General features: G+C 37.6%; 1 protein-coding gene across 14 annotated transcripts in view; it reads left to right on the top strand.

The window, feature by feature from the left end:
• Positions 1–22,733, top strand: part of DOCK10 (dedicator of cytokinesis 10) — a 277,997-nt gene that overhangs the window by 87,381 nt on the left and 167,883 nt on the right. For 3 of the 14 annotated variants that reach the window (XM_063645747.1, XM_063645745.1, XM_055290802.2), the window contains exon 1: positions 7,631–7,917. The exons of the other annotated variants lie outside the window; for them this stretch is intronic. In XM_063645747.1, coding sequence (XP_063501817.1) covers positions 7,813–7,917 — 105 coding nt within the window. In that variant the 5' untranslated portion in view covers positions 7,631–7,812. Of the gene's footprint in view, positions 1–7,630; positions 7,918–22,733 lie in introns of those variants that run through there. 14 annotated transcript variants of the gene reach the window in all.

The raw sequence follows: 22,733 nt of genomic DNA, 5'->3' as shown, positions 1-22,733 counted from the left end.
GTGCTTGTTTTATTTTAAAGGAAATAACATTGGTCTGTAGTTAATTTTGCCAGTAGTGGGAAGCTGGAGTAGGCTCCAAGCAAGCAGACAGGATACCTCTGTCTCTAGGGAAAATGCAATTGGAAAACAGTCCCTATAAGATAAAAGATAACTGCATTGATTCAGATCTCCTCAGCCTCATCTTCTTGGAGGCTTTATTTATGTGTCTTCACCTGATCATATGTGGAAGAAATATTTTGCTTCAGCTTGGAATGCTTTTCATTTTCTTTAAGAGGTAGAGGAATAATAGTATAATGAAAAATATATTGCTTTGGAGTTGATTACTTTTTAATAGGAAAAGAACACTGTATTCTAGGTGAGAATTAGCTGCATGCCTTTGTAAAGAGAAGTATCAATCCAGCCATATATATTTGTATGAAACATGTTTAGAAATGCTATGAGCTAGCTGTGGTATTTGTGTTGTTGTCATTGTCATTATTGTCATGCCCTGGCTTCCGAGGTTAGAGGCAAGGGCATGTGAGTTAGAGTTTTGTCTCCATAAGAATAAGTGTTTGTCCCTTAGAGATTTCCCATTTTCAACAGCAGAGCAGGCTGAAGCTGGAAATATTAAAATACACATGACTTCTTAAAGACAGTTGGATGCCTTTAGCAAAAAAAATTCAAAAACTTCAAAAAGGTGATTAACTAAATGCCCAACAGGAAATTCAGAAAAGAATAAACCCTAAAATCAATGTTTTTTATTTTCTAAATATCACACTAAGATACTTATTGGTAAGATATATACATATCTCTGGACTATAATTTTTTTCTGGAGGTGGATATCTCTGACCAGTGATAAAGTCCACTATTGAAAAAGTATAACTCCTTCACTGCTTGCTATTAGATTCTAAGATGGGCTCAGTAAACTCTGTAAGAAATGAATTTCTTACCTACACAAACCCCTCTCCCATAAAATTCTGATTTGATGAGAAAATTCTCTAAATGAGAATTTTCACCTTCTAACCCATTGAAATTCAGTACTGTGAACAAATATTACAACTTTATACCTGTCTGAAAGGCTATGATTGGAGTACTATGTTATTTTAATACAATCAAGATAATTTTATGCCTATATACATGTACAGACATACACAGCAAACGCACATCATCTACCCCACACACACAAGAAACATGCATCACACACACACACTGTGCACACACAGACTCCCACATGCACCACACACTCACAGACTGCAGTCTCTGTTATTTTTGGCTCGTCTACATTCTCACTCATGTGCACAGCACCCTTTATTTTCCATGAAATTTCTAAATATACTATTAGATTGGCACAAAGGTAATTGTGGTTTTTGCCATCATTTTAATAGTGCCATTTTAAAAAACCACTATTTTAAAAATGATTGCAAAAACCACAGTTACCTTTGCCCCAACCTATATTTCACAGATATTGTCCACTTTGAAAACTCTACATTTAGAAATATGAGGTTTTGTCATGTTCATTTAAACTCCCCCAGAGAAGTCTACTCTCATTGGTAACTTGGAGCTGCTCAATTGGGTTGACCTTTCTAGCAGGAAGCAGTGAGCCTGAGTACTACTAACTTTAAGAGCTCTTCTGTAGGGCTCAGGCTCAGGAGAGACCACAGTGAAGGAGGAAGTAGCTACTTGCTGCTTTACTTCCTTTAAGCAGGGTGTACAGTGGCTGAGCTGAGCCTGCAGATGCACCGTGGACCAGCCTTGTTTTTCCTATGACAGAAAGGCTGTGCAGCAAACTAACCTGCAGGCAAATGGGGAAATCTATTGGAAATGGAAGAGAAAAAAATAAAATGAATTATCCAAGCATTCTGCGATAATGAAGAAGTAATCAACAGCAAATGCCAAAAATCTCAACAGGTTAAAAAACTTGGAATAAAGATAAGATGTAATAAGGAAGTAATAACTAAAGTGGGAAGAAATGAATAGGAGGTGCCTTACCAATTGCTCAGTTTAGGACTTGCGAATCCTGTCATCATGTACATGTGTCTAAATCTTAACCACTATGTTTCTATTTACTCTAAATTCCTAATGGTACTTTCGGGGCCATTTTAATGGAATGGATTCAAATGCATTCTCAATGAAAGCCAGGTTTCTGCCCCCTGGTTGCTTAGATTCAGCGATGATGCCATTTCCAGATTGGATAGCCTATCTAATTGAAAATAATTAGAATTGGGCATGTTAAAACGTAACATAATTGAGCATTTAAAAAGGACTTTCACATAGTTTATTGACTTTGTTTTCTGCCTTTCCTTCACCATTATTTTTCTTCCTTTCTTCCGACTTTGTTGAGCTCTCCTGTGCCATTCAACTTCTCACCTTTATTTCGACTTCTCACCTGTATTTCACTGCCAATATTTTCCAGTAAATGATCTAGAAGCCAATTTTCCATTTCCTCCCACTCATTTCTTAGGCCCATTGCAACCTGGATCTCAGTGGTCAGTGGAAACCACAACCAAAGGCCAAGTGTCTTTCTCATCTACACCTTCTTCTCAGTACATCCTTGGTGTTAAAATTAAAACACACACATACAAAATTCAAGTATAAGACTGTAGTAGATGGTATTTTAAAGATGTCCCCTCCAGACTCCCTGATTATTCAAACATGAATCTTCGTACAGCTGTGAAGGGACTTTGCAGTTGTAAATTAAGGTTGATCATCAGGTGGCCTTAAAGTAGAGAAATGATTCCGGATGGTCCTGCTCTAATCACATGAGGCCTTGAAAGCCAAGGCTTTTTTCCCTGGCTACGGCAGAGAGATACAGAAGAAGAGCTATGTTGGGAAGATGAGGCAAAAGGACAAGTTAGATTCAAAGTGTGAGGGATTCAGCCAGCTATTTCTGGTTTAGAAAGGGTCCTTGAGTCAGGGGATGTGGGTGGCCTCTAAAAGCTAAGAATAACCCCTAGCTGTCAGACAGCAAAGAAACGGCCACCTCAGTCTTACAACTGTAAGGAATAAATTTTGCCAACAACCTTGCATGTGCCTGAAAACAGCTTCTCACCTGGAGCCTTCAGGAAGGGATACCACCCTGTTGACACTTAGGTTTAAGTCTTGTGGTTCTCCAAGCAGAAAATCAGCTGAGCAACACTGAATGCAGATTTCTGACCCATGAAAACAGATCATAAATGGAGGTTGATTTAAGCCACCAAATGTGTGGCAGTTTGTTACAGTGGCAACAGAAAACTAATACAGATTGCCAGAACTTTTTCTTAGATTTCTGACATCTTAGCATTCAAATTCCCACATCTCTAAATTATGGTTAAGTGTCCCATCTTACTTAATTTCCAAACATCTAGACTTCTCTCTATTGAAAATGGCAAACTTACTTTCTGACTGGACACCATGGGACCAGACTTTGAATTCTTATATAAGAATGTGTGAGATTGTACATTTTGTATGTACATATATGCATGCATATATATGTATATACATAAATACATACATAAGATATGACAAATACCTATTATGTTCAATAATAATAGTTTATGTATATACACAGATAGGAATCTTAGCCATTATACATACACATATATGTATTTTGTTCTCAACTCCAGGGACTCACATATATTGTTTCACAGCAACCCTATAAGCTGTATACTGATTGCTCTGTTCTTACATATAAGAGTTAGGCAGAGATAAGTCAAATACCTTGCTGGATGTTATCTAATAGACAGCTGAAGATTTAAGCACAAGTATGTCTAGATCCAAAACTGCAAGGTCCTTAGTTTTCAGCCTGTCTATCTCTCACACTGAATCTGTTTAGACATTGCCAGGCCCTACATCCATCTCTGTCCAGATGCCATGCACCACCTTCCTTAACCTCACCTGTCCAGGACATTGAGGCTCTGTAATGCCTCTGTAGTTTCCCCTTTTATCTCTATGCCTTCTCAGTATTTCCTGAATTGCCCTCCATCTCCCATATGTAAACGAACTTCAAGACTGTGTTCTTAATTCTGTTAATCTGTTCTCCAAAAATTCAGTTTACTTTTAAACTTTTAAATTTAGTTCTTTTCGTGACTTTCTGCTCCACGTCTCCAGTCCTTTTTCTGAAGTTCTAGGCACACATATAACAGCTGGACTTTCCCTTTTTGACGATCTTCTGGATGCAACATTCAACATGTCTAAATCAGCATTGCACATTAAATAAAGGGGGGAAACCCTCCCTTCTTACCACCCTTTTTCCCTCACTCATATTACCCATCTCCTTCATGGCCAGTCAGAAACCTGGCATCTTTGAACTTCCCTTCTAGCCGAGACGGTGGGCTTAGTAGCTGGACCCCCTGGGCTTATATCGCCGCTCTGCTACTGACTTTGGGCCAATTGCTTAATTTCTCCAGAACCCAAATATTCCTCTGTAAAACTAGAGTGGTGATAACAATGATAACAATACTTACCTCACAGGGTTGTTGGATGGTTTAAATAGGTTCCATAAAAAATTTAGACCAGCATCCAGCACGCAGTACTTGCTCAGTCAATTTCAGCTCTCATTTTTTATTTAATTGCTAGATCTTTATAATTTCCCTGAAATGTATGGTTATGTTTCTATTGCCTAATTTTCTGTATTCCACCACCCTATGTTAATATCTAGATTAATGCAAACCATCTCTGGATCAAATTCTCTGCAATTCAGCCTGCATGTAGCTACCGAATGAATCTTTGTAAAGCACTATTGTAATTATAATTCAAAAATCCTTTAGTGGTTCCTCATGATTTCAGTATACAGTGGAAACTTTTCCTTATCTTGGCATTCAACGCCTTCCATGAACCAGCTCCTGACTTCTACCTTCAATTGATTCTATCTCTCCTCTCCTATTTAACACTGGGCAGTAGACAGGCAGATTTCTAATTTTTTCTTAAATATTCTGCTTTGGCCTGCCTTTTTGCCTTTGTTGTAACTAATAGTTATGCATACTATGTACCAGGCAGGGCAATGTGTTGATATTTTTAAGATGTCATTTTATCCTCACCACAAACCTATAAGGTAGTGACCATGCTATCCCTATTTTACAGATGAGAAAACTGAGGCCTGGAAAGGGTGAGTGATTGGCCACAGAACACAGTTAGGAAATGATGGATCCAGGATTTGAATCCCAGATGATTCTGTAATTTTACGTCCAGTAGGATGCTTTCCTCTGCATTCATCTCTTTGATTCCCACCTATTATTCAAAGCTTACCTTAGAGATATATTTTCTATAAAGCTTTCCCAGACTCCTTCAAACTCTAGTGAACTCCTCTGCAGGACACAAGCTTCTTAAAACTAGGAAAGATGTTTTATTTTTCTCACAAAGTTCAGTGATGTCTTGAGTACAGTGCTTAATAAATTCTGATGATTTATTGGTCTTGGATTTCTCTTCTAATGAACTTGGAGGCATCTCCTTGTAACTAAGCCAACAAATATCTGATTGCTTCTTATTACTGGTTCTTTCCCATTGTCCTACCTAGGACTTTTGATTAACAATATGTTTCTGAAACTAAAGCAGAAAAGAAATGTGTTGGAATGGTGTGGAGTGTCTCATAGAATGGTTGAGAAACAGGCTTGGTCTAGAAACAAGGAGAAGAAAGCCTGTAGAGGGCCCAACAGTGCCTTCCTATGGAACACTCCATGCCATGCTGCTGGATTTTCCCCTCCTTTGCATCAACACAGACTCTGTCTATCTGACATCCCCATATGCTGCCGGGTGATGCCTCTTTTTGCCAATATTTCAGGAAGCTATAATTAGCAGCTGAGGAAATGGAGAAATGAGTCATTCTTGTATTGCAGAAGTTGAAAAGTGGGAGGAACTCTAGGATAAAGAACTGTGGCGCCTAAAGAGGAATAGAGGACAAAATAGATGCAAATATTAGACAGACAGAAAGTCACTTAAGAGTTTCTCAAGATTATTCAATGCTTTGTTATAAGACAGTATGCTCGTCTTCTAAAACTGTGATTCAGCAATTTAAGGCACCATTGTTGGATGGATCCACAGATGGTTTTCAGAAGTTTGTGACTCTTGACCATGCATGCACATTTTCTGTGTGCTTATATTTTTCTGATGAGTGGGTTCATAGCTTTTATCAGATTTTAAAATGAGCTCATGGTCTAAAAAGGATTATAAAATACTATTTTTAGCCATCAACATATACACATAATCTGACCCCAGGAAATCAGGTGATCCAGAGTCAGACTCTCATAACACCATATAAGGAAAAAATAATAAATCTGAAGATTCTGTATGTACTATAATGTACCTGTTCATCTGTCAGATGTCAAAGCATTACTTTGAGGGTGAAATCTGTTTAGCACTAAAGACATATGGTGTAATTTCTAAATATGGAGTGACCAGGGACCAATGGACTTCTGCTTGGTGGAATCCTTAGTTTGCCTAACTAAGCCAATTACAAAGTAATGATATAATTTATCTCCCCAGCTGTCATTTTGTAGCATCATGCTATTTTTCTGATTGGTTTCAAAAGAAGGTCTTCTCAGTCTGAGTGCTAAGACAGGAATAATCAGAATCCCTTTTTCCCTGTCTGGCACAAATCACTGCATGACAAGGTAGAGACGGGTGAATGGCTCAGGCCTGGGGTACATGTGTGCCTCTCAACTAAATCTAATTATTACTGGGGAAAAGAGAACAGCTAGTCCTGTGGCCTCCAAATATTTCTGTCTCACCTAGTAGAAAAAAAACTGAACATACTCCTATATTGTATATCTGTTTATCAATTATATAGCTTTTATCAATAGCTAATATTTCAAAGCACAATATATATATATATGAGACAAGGTTCATTGTTAAGCATAATAAATGTAAATCCCTCATTTATTCTTTATTAAACACATGTTTAACTAATACATACTGAAAGCCTTTTGAGTGCCGCGTGTTCTAATCACTGAGGATCCAGTGAATGAAACTAAATCGCATGCTCATGGAGCATACAGCCTGGTAGAGGAAGACAGACCCTGAGTAAAACAAATAAATAAACTGTACAGTTGTGTTACATGTCAGTGACTGTGATGGAGAAAATCAAAACAGGAAACAGCATCCGGGTGAGTTTGAGGGGAGAACTGCACCTTTAAATTAACTGGCCCCAGAGAAAGGGCTTGAAGATCTAAAGATGAGGGAACTAACTCTGTAGCTCTTTGTAACTATTTGACATACAGATTCAAGGAGTCCATGTCTGTGTGCATTCTATTAAATAATAGTCAGGCATAATTTCTTTATTTAGATAGCCAATATACAAAAAATTCTAATGTCTTCTTCTTGTTCTCTAAGCAATCACCTTGGGAACTCCCCTCGGAAGATCACTTATTTAGTCTACACTTAACAAGAGCAATTGCTTTAAACACAATTCTCAGACCTCAGCCATATTATTACAGTTGACTTTTGGGGTCTTCCAGAATTATAAAGTTTGGGTGGCTGTTTTGACAGCCATGGAGCCCTGTTGTCAATTAACTGTTCAATCCAATCTTGATTTGGTTCCATGGGTGGTTTTACATCATATGGTTTATTTAGCTGTGAGCAATTCTCTTAAACGTCCAAAGTCATTTTGTGTTGCTTTATTGCAGGTGAAGAGGGAGGATATATGCACAAAAGCAGTATCTGAAGAGCTGGTAGTTAGTTACTCACAGGAAGTGGTAACTTGACAGCTTTCCTTTCCTTTCTGTTGAGTTACATTCATGTAGCATGAGCATTTCCCTTTTTACCAAGAAGAAAGATTTGTTCAGCCTGATGACACTTCAGAAGAAAAGAGTTTAATGACATTGATATTTTAAAATATTTTGTGACTCAAATTACAGCAATACGATGAGTTTTCGAGGGAAGGTTTTTAAACGGGAGCCCAGTGAATTTTGGAAGAAGAGACGAACCATGAGGAGAGTAAACCAAGAAGAAATCCACAGATTTAGTTCTGTAGGTATCCAAATGTCAATGTTTTGCTTTCTGTCTTTCCTTCAATCCTTTCTTTCAAAAATGATTAGCTCTACAGTGATATTCTAGCACAGGCTGCTGGATGAAGTCTTATATGAAACAGAAGATTCCATTTGGGTCCTAAATATTCTCTTTTACTTACATCATTATTTTTGAAGTCACGCAGTTCTCAAACCACATGTAACTCTTTTAAAATATATTAGTAGAGAATTTAATCATTAAAACATTACTGTAATATTTGGAATTTAAGGTTATCTTAATATTATGGTACAAATTAAAATTTCTGAAGAAGTTACTCTCTTTGTTAAAGAAAAGCCTCTAATTGCCTAAGAACTCAGTTGATGACATGTATATAGTTGTGTTTTTAGAAAATTGTCATTGCTCTATTTTATCATATGCCACTAATTATTTATTTTAAAATTCTTAGAAAGAGCAATCCAAAATATGAAAGAAAAAGTAAATAAGCATTTGATTAATAGAGCCAAGGAGGACTTTAAAAAGTGATATTTTAAATGTTTTAAAGGTTAAAAAGATTTGGTTTTGTTTTGCTGTTAAAAATATTTCTGCCTTATTGTTTGCAAACAAACTGAGAGCTTGAAAGCCTGTACTTATTACAGAACTTTACGGATCTATAAACTGTAGAATGTATAGAACTTTACAGTTCTATAAACTACTGACAGTTGAATATCAGAGCTGATTATTAGAGCACTTCAGTGACTTTCATGTAAAGTGAAGGGCCCACTTTGTATGTTAAATGGCTACAGCGATATTCCTGGGTAGCTTATTTTAGAAGAATGTTCATTTTACATTGTGGGCCTGGCTTTGCTTGCCTTTTTCAGGGCAGAGTTTCTCAACCTCAGCGTTATTGTCATTTGGGGTCTGAGAATTCTTTTCTGTGGGGGGCTATCCTGTACCGTGTAGGATGGTTAGCAAATTCCTGGTTTCTAACCACTTAATGCTAGTGGCAATCCCTCCCCAGTTGTGATGACCAAGAACATCTCCAAATATTGCTAAACGTCTCCGGGAGGGTGACCACTGATCACCCATATGAAAACCACAGTTCTAGGGGTGAAAGATCTTTTTGTTCGTAGAAACATCTTTAATATAGAAACAGAGATGACTTTTCAAAAAAATTATATATATATATATATATATGCACACACACACACACGCATATATGTAGGATCTTTATAAATATGAGTAAGTACATTGCCTCTCAATGAATAGAGATCCTCTTCATACTAACAATTAGTTGATGGTAACTTGATATGAATAGAGTTTATTAGAGGTCTGCTCAGAGGGTTGGTACTGTGTTGTTGTTTGTTCAGTTTCTATCTCAGGAGTGTGTGTCTGCCATTGGTGAATACATGTAGTTGAGCCCCTACCCTTGTTCCCATTAAATGTAGCTCTGATCTTTCCACTGGGTATTTCATAACTGGAATATGCAGAGTCCTGGACCTGACCTCTTTCTCGCCATTGGTCAGAAATAAGAGCCTGGACCTAACCACTTCCTCCCCACTGGTCAGATATATCTTCCTTACTGACTCCAAAAGAGCCTCATCAGCCTGTTAAGGAGAATAACTGTTTCAAAATATTGCCTGGTTTGAGATTATTTTTAACTTGAGTCTTGTCCCCAAAACGTAATTTCCCTGCTGTATTTATCTCAATGGAATTTAGAAGTAGCATGGATTATGTCACCCTGAGAGTTACTTCTTGTGTCTACTAAAAGAGAAAATGCACAGAACGTACCTATCTTACTGAGACCACACATAGTGTTGGCAAGAGGACAGTCTCCAGAGTCTCACCATATAATGAAGCTAATCACTCTATGAATTATCTTAATTGAATTTGAACGTATTGCTACTGAGTACTATGGGAAGAGTGGCCAGTAAGGACGTGGTATTTTCCCACAGCATTCAGTTAGCAATGCGTTCAAATTTAATTAAGATCATTCATACAGTGATTAGCTTTCTTCGACGACAGAAGGCACTGGGGACGTCCGTGCTGCAGTTGCCTGCTTTTGGTCTGCCTAAGGTAGGCATATCTACTTTCACAGGTTGTATCTTGTATTGAGTGCAGGATTGTTTGATCCATCCTTAAGTATTATCCTGAGATGTGCTTTTCGTTTTGGAATCCAAGAAAGTGAAATGAGTAATTAGAACACTAGTATTTGAAATAAATATCTTGAGGAAGTCATTCTTCCTGCTGCTCTCACATGCCATCTATACGACCTTGGGCAAGTTACTTAAATCACTCTGAACCTCAGTTTCCTCTTCTGTAAAATGCTCATAATAATACCTATCCTGCGTTAAGATTGTTTATTAGAATTCAGTTTGGTACTGTGCATTCTGAACAGTTACAAGTGTTGTGTAACTTGAACAGTTACAAGTGTTGCCAAAGTTACACGTGTTGTGTAGTATTATTAAAACTAAGTAAAATATTTCCATTTCCGAGGACAAGGGAAAAGGGACACTGAAATTGTCTTTCTAGTGACTTCAGCAGTTGAAGTCACTACAGGTCACACTTTTCTCCTGGGAATCTTTTTTTGATAACAGAACCACCCAGGAGACAGACTTCTGAACTGCATTAAGCTGAGTGCTTAGGGTCCCAGATCTTTCTATGTGTCAATACAGTTTATTTCAGAAACACCATGGATTTTTTCTGCCCAGTCTAAGCAGAGTCTAGCTGAAACCCACTCACAGGCTCATTGTACTGTGCCCAGCACATTCATCTAAGCTTTCTAAATTCTAAACCAGCCGGGCATGATGGCTCATGCCTGTAATCCCAGCACTTTGGGAGGCCGAGGCAGGCAGATCACAAGGTCAGGAGATGGAGACCATCCTGACTAACACGGTGAAACCCCGTCTCAACTAAAAATACAAAAAATTAGCCGGGTGTGGTGGCACGTGCCTGTAGTCCCAGCTACTCGGGAGCCTGAGGCAGAAGAATCGCTTGAACCCAGGAGGCAGAGGTTGCAGTGAGCCGAGATCGTGCCACTGCACTCCAGCCAGGGTGACAGAGCAAGACTCTGTCTCAAAAAAAAAAAAAAAAAAGAAAGAAAGAAAAAGAAAAGAAAAAAAAATCTTAAACCAACATCCCTAGACTGACTTCAGAGCCTATTCATTTGAATAGTGATAAGGGAAGGAGCAATTCAGTTGACAAAATGCCCAACAAATGAAGATGAGACCTAAAGTTAAAGAAGAAAGCAGTAACTCCTTTTAAACTTTTGGATACACTCATAAATTGTAGTGAAAGAAGAAAAAAGTGATTGTTGCAGATACTTATCATATCTGTTTTTGTAATGATTATGTAGATCTTGAGCTCAAGTCATTTCTTAATCTAAAGAAAATTTAGAAATGGTTTTACAGTTATCTCAAATACCTATCGAGAGGTCTGTGACTTCCTAAGAATTATGCAACCCAAATTTTATACCCTCTTGACCCAGAATGACTATTCTCTATATTCTGGGGTTTTTTCAAGTGCTATTTGAAGCTGTATATTGTAGTAGAATTTTTAGTTGTTTTGAAAGTTTCCCTTATTAATCTAATTTTCAAATGTATTGTCTGAGAAATGCCACTTATCACAAACAACATGCAATTGAGAGACTAAAGTTGTGTTATGAGAAAAACTTAAGGAAAAGTGAAATTGACGTGTTAGATCATCAAGTAGAACTACTTCCCTTAATTTTTGAAGTGTGTGTGGTGGTCTGCAGTTGACGGTTTTCTTTTTAACTGCCTTTCTATTTTTATTTTATTCTTTTTTTAACTAAAATTCTTCAGTATGATCTTTGGTGCAAAGGAAGTCAATAAAGAGATCATTTCCTTCCCAAATTATGTGTCCTAATTTAGAAAGATTAAAAACAGAATTAAGTTGAATTACTATATCAATCATCTGCACAGTCAGAAAAATATATGAACACATTTAAATAAATGTGATTTGTTGTTTTTAAGTTGTTCCTGGTTTATGGGTCATTAATCTGCAGGATTTCAAAGTATTTGGAAAACTGGATACCCATGAAAATTCTTCCTCTAATCTTTAAAGTACCCATTAGCACTTTAATAGGAAAATAAAAATGAAAACTATGGGTAGAGGATATAATCTGAATAGCATTAACATATTTCTAATGTACATTATTTTATATCGTATTGTACTATTATCGTTCAAGTCAGTTTTTTTTCTCTTGAATCTTCCATGTTAATGTGAGAAGCCTCCCTTACTGGTGATCTGTGCTTCGTTAGGTGCTATCTCTTTGTTTTGTACAACCATTCATAGGGCGTTGCTTATTTAGGCTGTTGTGAAACGAGCCAGTTAGCTGAAAGAAGCAATGGATGGGGTTCCAGGAGCCAGGATTTTGGTTCTAGGAACAATGAAACAAGGCTGAATCAGGGTTGAAACACAAAGGAAAGCAGGAATAAATGTTGGAAATGGACAGGTTGAAGAATGCAAAGAAGCAGGAGTAACCAGGGGATGTGAATTCAATCTGAGAAATGGAGAAGTGAGCTTTGAAATTTGGTCTGCCTAAGAATCCAGGTGAACACAGATCAGAGGACCTGGGTGTGCGCCGCAACAGGGAACAGTTAGCTCATGTGCCAGGGAGCTGCAGAGAAGCTGCTTCCAAAATGGAAATGGGAGGGGTACCTGTAATTTAACTAAGAATAGTCTTCCTTTCCCTAGCAGCTGACTGCGAAGGGAGGGAGAAGAGTTAAACCAGAAGTGAGCCAAGCTTCTGAGCATGGGCTGGACCATTTGTCAGAGAAGAGGAGTACCAAAAGGGACAGGAAGGAGGGTCATGATCCCAGCAACCCTTTATTTCCTGGAAGGTGGCCGTGGTACAAAACTTTTTTATTTTAAAGATTCCCTCAATTGGTGGCAATTTTCATTGTGGATGTTGACATACACACTAATAACATTCATTATATGGTTCCTTAAATCTACTTTTTCATTTTCTTTCCCTCCTATAATTTTTTTTTTTCTTTTTTGAGATGGAGGCTCACTCTGTTGCCCAGGCTGGATTACAGTGACGAGATCTCAGCTCACTGCAACCTCCGCCTCCCAGGTTCAAGAAATTCTCCTGCCTCAGTCTCTCGAGTACCTGGGATTACAGGCGCATGCCACCACGCCTGGCTAATTTTTGTATTTTTAGTAGAGACGGGGTTTCACCATGTTGGCCAGGCTGGTCTCGCACTCCTGACCACAAGTGATCCACCCGCGTTGGCCTTCCAACTTTCTGGGATTACAGGCATGAGCTATCACACCTGGCCTGAGCCACCAGGCCTGGCCTGGTCCTCTTTCCCTACCACTTTGTTCCCCTGAGGTGCCCGGTGACCTTATTATACCAGCCCCAGCCTTCTCTTGCGGTTTGCTGCAGAAACTCAAAAGGGGAGCAGAAATAGTACGCCAAATCACAGCTCTATTCCAGAATCCTCCCAACAGGGTGAAGAAAAAGCATTTCTGTTTTCTGTTCTCTGTTCTGCAAGGCTATGTTCTTTGCTGGTGGAGTGGAGTGGAGTGGACTACAGGCTTCAAACTGAGCTGGGTTAGAATGTCAATTCTCCCATCAACTTGCAGCCAAGTTGTTGAAATCTTCAAAATCCAAGCTTACTCATCTAAAAAAAAAAAAAAAAAAAAGCAGTAATGATCTTTTCCATTTCCAGGGTTGATGTTGGTATTCAGTGAGAGAAGATATTAAATACTGATTATGGTCTTTGACATTGGTTATGTATGATAGTGGTAGTAGAAAAATAATAACCATTATTGGCATTTACAGGGTAATTTATTTTAAAATGATAGTTCATATTGTTACCATTATCATCAATTATTTGGTGTGACTGTTATTTCTACAAGAAAACACATATGAATTAGTTTTACTATAATAAATACAGCAATAAATACAGCAAATGTGACCTGTAAGATGAAAATGGGGGGAGGAAGAAAGGTGAAACCCCTATAATATACAACAGATGAGACATACCTAAACCATTGCTAGCTTAGGTGTGTCTGATCTGTTGTGTATTACAGGAGTTGGCCAGAACTTCCAACACAACCAGGCACCTCCTACAGAGAGCAAAATTATAGTATGTGACTATCATCACTGAAGGTAAATGGGGTCTTAAACTCATCTTTTGGCTTCCAGATGTTCTGGTGTCATAGGACAGTGATGGGTTCAATGGGTAAGGCTTAATGGAAAATTAGAGATCGGGGCTGCACTGAATGTATCTCCCTGGAGAACCAGGAAGGTTCTTAATCCCCCATTTTCAGGATGCTTGATACCTGATGTACTTTTCACAGAATGAGACAATCTTGGGTTGCATTGGTAATTCAGGAGTTTACCAAACCTAAATTTCCACACCTCAAAGACAGGAGTCATTGGCTAAAAGAGGTCCTCCTTTAAGACCATTCAAATCCAAATAAACACAAAAATTGAGGAAATAATAGTCCCTTATTCTAGGCACTATTCCTTGTATTATATCTCATTAGATTCCTATAGTTGCAAGCATTAGAAACCTACTCCAATGCACAAACACAGTCCAGAGAAGGGGACAGAAGGAAGGGTGGAGAGATGGGCTCAGAAAAGAACCAGGAATGGACTTAGAGAAGCTCAGGACAGTGGGAAATGGGTGGTTTTGATGATTGGAACTAATGGAAAGTCTTGTGGGAGTGTAGCCCCAGAAATGAAACAATTCCAGTCCTTTCATCAACATTTGCATCCTTCCACTCAAGATTCAGAGTTCGGCAGTAAAGAGTTGAATGGGTCTTGCTGGGGTCACACACCCTTGACACCAGAAAATCAGGACCCTTTAATTAGTTAAATCCACCAAGCCTGCTTCTTGTGGGAATGTGGGAAGAAGTAAGTCCCCAAAAGGAAATTAAAATGCTAGTACTAAAAGAAAGTAGGATAAGTGCTACATAGGCCAAAAGACAACAAATATATCCACTATGCATATTCAACTTCAAGTAGCCACAGGTAGGAAAGGAAATAAAAGAATGGTCTGTCATTATGGGAAGACATATTGAAATTATAAAATGCCTGTTGTTGACAAAACTATTTACATTTGTATGTGTGGCATGTATGTGCGTGTACAACACTTGACCTGTGAGTGAATGTTTTTGTGATTATTAAAATAATAAGATAGTATCTGAGGTTAAGCTGGTGACAGCTCCCATCACAGGCTTCATATAAATTAATCTAAAATTCTCCACAGTTTACTCCAAGGCATTAATTTCCCTCGTGTCGGACAGCCTTGTAATTGGGTTGTGATGTATTTTTAATGATATTTATTATCGTTCAAGTGTTTCTAGAAAACTAAATGAGACATGTAATTTAGTTTGATTTAGATCTTCTTGGATATTTTCTACTTCTTTACAAATACAGAGAAGCAGCCACTTTTAAATTTTATTTTTATTTGCTATATAAAAATGTGTGAATTTTAACGTGCTCATAAGAGATATACATTGTCAGATTTCTTTAAAAAGAAAATAAGACTTCAAAGATCCAAATTTAGTTTGAAAGTGCACCTTACATCACAAATCCTGTGAAGCTCATTTGTGTCCTTGCTTTCCCTAAAGAAATTAAGGGTTAACAAAATAGAAAATTCTGATTTTTCTAACTATAATGTGTGTGTTGAATGTAACAATACAGTCATCCCTTATATCTGCAAAACATTTTATGCTTTACCGACTTTCACCTGCTTTATGTCACTGAAATGGACTAAGACATTCAAAGAGTTACTGCTGATTGATTCCTTGTGAGATCTGTGTCCGTCTTTGTTACCAAGGGAGCCATTTCCAAATTCAGCTTAATCTGAGTTTGCCCAGCTGCACAGTTGTTAATTTTGATTTGGCTGGTGTTTTTCCATTCTCATGAAACTGTGTGGTTCAAGACAGACAGAAGGTTAAAGGGTTAGTATAAGATGGCTTATTCTTTACTTAATCACTTCCTTTCTGGTAGGAAAAAGTAGCCTTGTTTTCAGAAGCTGAAAGATTTGAGAGGTTCTCCAGGGGAACTCCCTATGATGAAAGGCTAAATTAAATCTGTTACGTGACCCAGGCTGACAGCTGCAGCCATGGATCCAGCTGTATGGACTTTCTCCGATCTTCTCATTTGTTTTAAACACAAGTGGCGTGGAAGTTGGCTTCATTCCAATTACATTAAGGTCAAAGGGTCCTGGATTAAATTAAGGTCTAAAGAATCCATGTGTCATTTAGATCTTCTATTTCTTCTAAGAAATCTAGTCAGTTATCTTGATATAATACTGAAATTAGTTAACAGCTGTGTTACTTCTCATTTGTTTTGGGGATTTCAAGATTGGAATTTTTGGAGGGTCTCTCAAAAGACCCCATGAATCATCACTGTGAGTGATTTGCTTGTCCGTGTGTCAAGATGTCAAGAGAATTGAAAAATAATTAGCATGTGGTGCTCTAATAGAGCCTACTCTATTGGTACCAAACTGAATACCTATTTTTTGTTAGTTTTTCTGTGTCATTAACTAGGATGAATAGTTTTGAAAACTGAAGAAGCCATTCAGATACAGGATTAATTCTGTTATGAATATTGAAAATAGAATAAAGGTTCAGATATATGGGAACAACAGTGCTGGCTAAGGAAGAGGGAGTTCCAAATGGCATCACAGGATCTACCACATGTCACGGAAAGAAGATAAAACTTCTCAAAGGAAGCGGGGAACACTCTTTTCATAGTGTTTCTTGAAAAGACTAGGTTTTCTGAAAAAGAGAACCAAGAATAACTACTTCAGGTAGACAAACTAGAGCAACCGCAATGGTGAATAACCAAGACATGGCTCCCTAATTACATTCAAAATGTAGATCTCAAATATGCAGCCCTCAGTCACGAGCGATTTGCCACAGAGATGTTCTCTCTTCCTGGTTCCATCAGTCCTTTTCCTGATTAGCTCCCCAATGCCAACAAGCTCACTTTGTATCTGTGTAGGTCAGAGCTGCAGAAAGATATTCAAAGTATCTGCAACATTGATTGTTCTTTAGATTTTTCTATTTGCAAGGCTAATGAGTTTAATATTAAACCAATCCTAAATTTAATCCTTCTCTTTTGATCTGCAAGTATAAATACATGAAAATATTTTCTAGGCCATTTCTCAAGGAAAACAAAGGTAGAATTTCAAAGTCACTTTCATTTGCTGATATGCATAATTAGGTAGATTGCTTTCCTTTTTCCTATGGGGGATAGAGTAGCCTGACTTCACTCAGGAGATTCTGGAAGTAGAAGTTGTCCTTTTTTTATTTGAGTGCTCTTCATTATGACTACCATTTTTGCCTCCAGTAGAATCATTAAGTTTCAGAGTGTTATTTTAATAAAATTTAAATAATAAATATGAAAGCATATAGGACAGTTCCTGGTACATGAAGAATTCATTGTAGTTGGTTTGATTAGCTGATTGGCACACGTTTCTTGGGTAAAACATGTAGGGTAATTTTCAATCATCTTCAAATAAAAACAAATCTACATTTGTCTGATACTCAGTGGTTCACTTACCACTTTTCATACTTTATCTACTTGATCTTTGCAGCAACACTGCCCTTTTCCCATTTATCCCAATATCAGCTGTTGCAAATGACTTGTCGAAATTACATAGCTGGTAGGTAAGAAATCCTGAACTTCCAACTAGAGATTCTGATTTCTAATCTTTTGTGACAATGACCAATACACGTGAGTATTTAAGTAAGTTACCAGATGTTGATGGTTCCCTACAGAGGTGAAAAATATTTTAGTTGTTAAATTGCTAATTGCCTATCTCCTTTTTGCTGACATTAGCTTCTAGAGCCACATATATAATCTATAATTATTTTCCCTGGTCTCCTTTCCCCAGGGTTTTGTGTATCTTTTCTTAATTACTTGAAACTGTTAATGGTTGAACTTCTATGTGAAGTCTCACTGTGATTTTTCTAGGCTCCCTCTCTGGTGGATTTTCAAAGGGTAAACAATTTTAAAATCAAATAACTCCCCAGCGTTTCCATGAACGCATGATAGTTTTGAGAAACCAAGTTCATTTTCTCACCATGAGGAAAGCAATACATGTTCATTGTAGAAATTTGGAGAATGCAGAAAAATCAAAATGGCAAAATCCTAAATATCATAACTGATAATATTAGGATCCATATCTCTAATGTTTTCTCTTTAAATTTATTAAATCTTGTGTGATTATCCTGTTGTATTATATTTATTACCACTTTATTGAACAATAATACATAAGCAATTTTGCTTTTTATTACAAACTTTAAAAAATTTCGTTTTAATGGATATGTGTTGTTTCTTAGGATGAATGTACCATAATTTCCTAATTGTTTCTTGCCCATGATGATTTACTGTTTCTCATTTTTAGCTACTTGGTGCCCTTACTATCCCTTAGAGATATGGGTATTCTGGGCTCAAACTCTAGTGTCATAATAGCTATGAATCTAGAACCACTGTCAAGGTGACCTTAACCTCTTTCCTTCTGAGGTAGCGAGTGCCCTTTCTTTATCTTTCCTTTCGTACCAATGCTTGCCATCTTGATCATAAACTCCAGCCACCTCGTGTTTTCCAAAAAGAAAAGCCAATTATATGCAAAATGTTGTGAGTTCACTAACTTTACTGAAGAATTGAAGCGTGTAGTAAATTTATGGCATGTACTAATAGTCATTCATAGATTTATGCCAACCCTTCTCCTAGTTTCAATGTCCTTCCCAAAGCGCATCACAGCATTAAGCCTATCTCCACCATACACAGTTCTCTGAAAAAGATAAACTGTTTGTTTGGAACAGCAGCTCTGGAGTCTTCACTCGTTGGGTATAATCTCCATTAGCCTAGCTTTCTCCCTTATAGCTTTGGATTAGGGTGACTATATTTTCTCCATCTTGTTACGAAGATAGTATTGCAAAGACATCCTCGTATGAATCTTGCATTGTATGTGTGCTTGTTTCTTTAAGATAGAATCCCGGAAAAGGAATTCTTGGATCTGGATGAAATAATATAAATTTATTTATTTAACAAATATTTATTGAGTGCCTACTATTTGCTCTTTGTAGACATTAAATTTATAATACTGATGCTTTAAATCCCCGACTAGTGAACATTAAAAACCCATAGGCTTTATCTATTAACACTTGGGTAATGAGGATTATAGGTGTGGGCTCTTCTAGGGGTTTAAAAGTATTATCTCATTTAATCCTGTGAGGCAGCACCTACTAAACCATTTTACAGATGGAGAAATTAATGCATAGGGATTTTAATTACCATGCCTGAAGTTACACAGCTCATATGTGGCAATGCCAAAACTGGAATCCCAGAAATTCTGGCACTAGAGTGTTATGTTAAACTCTCTGTTGCATCGTAACATAGAAAACCTGTACTCATACTCTACTTTATACTTTGGATTTTTCCAACATAAGGCTGGGTAGCTTATGTTTCAGTTAGATTGTACTTCCATTCTGGAGGAATATGAAGGTTGGTAATTTAGCCATGTAATTTTTAGTGTTACATACTTCAAATGCTTATTTTCTTCAATGTCATTTCTTCCTCCATTTGATCTTGAATTATAGTGATGAAAATACTTCAGATATTTGTAATGGAATACTTTGTTCTTGCTTGTTTCAAACCAATTGAGATGCCCTGGGTAGCCCAGACTATTACAAAGATGACAGTTTTACCACCCTGGGGCTTAGATAACCATCTTGGCCTTCAGTAGTGAAATCAGGTAGATGGGAAGCAAGCATTTGTTTTTTTGACAGGAGCCCATTCTTCTGCTGTGAAGTTGATTTGGAGGAGAGCTGTGGATTTGGGGAACTAGATCAAACAAATCTCTTAATTCTCTGTAAGAAGAATAGGGCCTCTCACCACTGTGGTGCAACACCAACCCTGATGCATAATAACAGGTACTGGTGGGTGCCTTTTCCCATGCAGAGTGACTTTAGAACAGCTAATGAAATTCATTACTCATTTGAGAGAAAGAGAGAAAGAGTAAAAAGCACTATAAAAATCCAAGCCAATTCAGAGTAATCTTGGCACATACCTTATCCCCGTTGGTGAATTTCCAAAAGAAACAAGCACATTAAATTCAAGAGGGACAACCCAACCCTTGTTAAAGCTGTAAATCAGTGCTGCTCAGTCTCCAGTTTCACTCAATGTCTCTGCAAGGAGCAGCAGTGAGAAATTAACTGATCCCACTATCCTTGTATACATCTGTCTCTTTACGCCGAGCAGGCAGCTCCCTTGCTCCGGAGAGAACTACTGGTTATATAGCCCGGATTCTCGCTATCACAGATGCATAAAGCATCTGTGACAACTTTGGCCTAATCCCAGGCTCTAGACACTGTGGAATATATCATTGCTATTTCTTTTTAAACTTTATGTCCACAAAATTATGATGCATTGAATATCTTCAATGTTACACAATGATCAATAAATTCACTGGAAAGATTGAACTTCACCAATCTATTCCTACAGAGGCCAAAACTTAGTAAATTACGTGAAGTAGATCTGCTGGATTTTGCAGTCCCATGTCAAAATAACCCCAGTGCAATATTCTAAACAGGAAAGTCCTAATAAATATCATTCATTAATTGATGTCATAGCCTGAAATGAATACCTAAGATTATGCCTTTGGATGCTTGCAGGCCATACATTTTATTTGGGTATATCGAACCAAGATTGCTGCAGCCACAACGCAGAGTACTAACCACTAGACGATCACGGCAAGCTACCGGGGACCCTTATTTGGGTATATCAAGGAGAGTTACGATTTAGTTTTTCTGTGGTTTTATTAATAACTTGTGACTTCGGAGCTCTGATTTGCCTATTGTACTAATTTAGGTGGGATTGATTTTAGGTAACATTGGGGTCCCAGGAAAAGATCTTCTTGTCTCCTACTCCTTAAATAATGCTGGATTTGGGGACTAATGAGTGATAAAATTTAAAAGATAATGAGAACCCGATTACAGAAGTCCTCTCAAAACATCCATATGTCATTTGCCTTTAAACCTATGAATTACAATACACACTGAAACCACACTCTCATATCCCTACTCATTTTGGTGTGAGGAGGGAGAAGATAAAAGTGTTATTAGCCACATCATGGGCTATTGCTGTAAGCACCAAAGGGCATCATATACTTAAGCTGAAGAACTCTTAGGGACATAAACAACCAACCAAATCTAAGACAGATGTAAGAGCTTCCTGAAAGGGTTTTACTGTACATTTTGTTTTGTTTGCTACATTTGATACCTACACACTCAATGGGGAGGAAAAACAGGTTTCAGAATAAGCCAACTGTTTCAGACTTGAAGGCCCGTGGGGGCAGTTGGTAATATAAAAGTAATATCCTGCAGGGTAAGATAAAGACTACTGAGGCCTGCAGCTGAATTGGAGTGAAATACCATGATTTAAAGACATTCAAAGCCAATTAAAAAGAAAATAAATGTGGGTGGCAAAGCAAACATCTGGAACCTGCATTTGGCTTTTGAGCTGTCAATCTGAATCTTTGGAATTAACCTTTGCCTGGGAAATAAGGAATTGGAACTTAAAATAAGTCTAAATAAAATAATATCAAAAGGCGGCAATTCCAGAAAGACTTCTTTTTCACTTCCCAAGACATGCCATAGCATCTCTGAATTTTCTGCCTCAAAATACTCAATGTCTCACAGCTCTTTCATTAAATATGTTGGTCAACTGAATTTCTTTTCTCCAAATATTGTGTGGGGTATTTCTTTTTTACTAAACTAGCCACCTTTCTGGAAGTACCTTCTAGACAGAATATTCACTTGGCATTACCCTTAGTTTTCTTAAGCATTTGTGAAGTGAGCTGGGTTTTTTTTTTTTTTCTAATGTAGAAAGTATATGATGACCTTTGCCATTGGCCCACTATGTTCACATTTTGTTTTAATTTTTATATTTGGAAAATTATCAAAATATATATATTGACTGCTACTTTGAAAAGCCTGTTAGCATTTATTAAAATGTCGATGAAAGTTTCTGGGGCCTTATCAGAAGAGATCTTCCAAAGAAAGCCTTAAGAGTCAAAGCTAACTCTGTGTGCTTTGCAGAATGAGGAAGGGTGGCATGTGTGAGTGTGGGGAAGGAAGAGTTTAGTGGGAAAGTATCTGTTGATGTCACTTATGTGAAAAATAAAAATAATAATTTTTTTCACTTATGGGATCACTTTAGCGTTCAAATTTCGTAGGAACCACTCAAGCTTCTAGGAGCCCCAAAATAACCCACAGGACCACCGCTTTTCACTTAGGTTGCATAAATGCTTCATCAAAAGGGTTAGAGGACGGAGATTGTGTTTTTGGTTTTCTGTTTTGGATTTTGTTGTGTTTTGCAGCAGGGGAAGGTCCATTTTTCTCTCCTTATGAGTTCTGTACAATCGGAACAAACACATCAACCCTATAATGAAACTGTCACATTTCTCCCTCTATTTTATTTTTATTTTTGGCACTATGGGGGGCTTCTTTGAGGGGAGCACATTCCCTCTTGGCTTCAGGAATCTAATGCAATGTGATTATCGGGCTATTTTTTCAGACTTATCCATTTTCATCACACTGCATCCGTAATAGTCCTGTCATTCAGTTCTATTAGAAAATGACCTAGCTTGTCTCTGTAGAGACAAAGAGGCTCAGAGCCAAATCCTGACACAGGATCCATGTGTTTGTGACAACCAAGACTGCCTGTGATACTTTGATTGCTAGCAAGGTGCCAACATTTTTAAATTGACCCAAGCGGAACTCATGAGGAAGTATCTAATTCAGAAGAAATGATGCTAATCGTCATAATACCATAGCAAGTAAGC

Source organism: Symphalangus syndactylus, chromosome 8 (assembly GCF_028878055.3).
Source record: "Symphalangus syndactylus isolate Jambi chromosome 8, NHGRI_mSymSyn1-v2.1_pri, whole genome shotgun sequence".
In the NCBI taxonomy this organism is placed as follows: domain Eukaryota; kingdom Metazoa; phylum Chordata; class Mammalia; order Primates; family Hylobatidae; genus Symphalangus; species Symphalangus syndactylus.
Note: the sequence above shows the minus strand (reverse complement) of the source record. Positions and strands in the feature narration are given on the sequence as shown.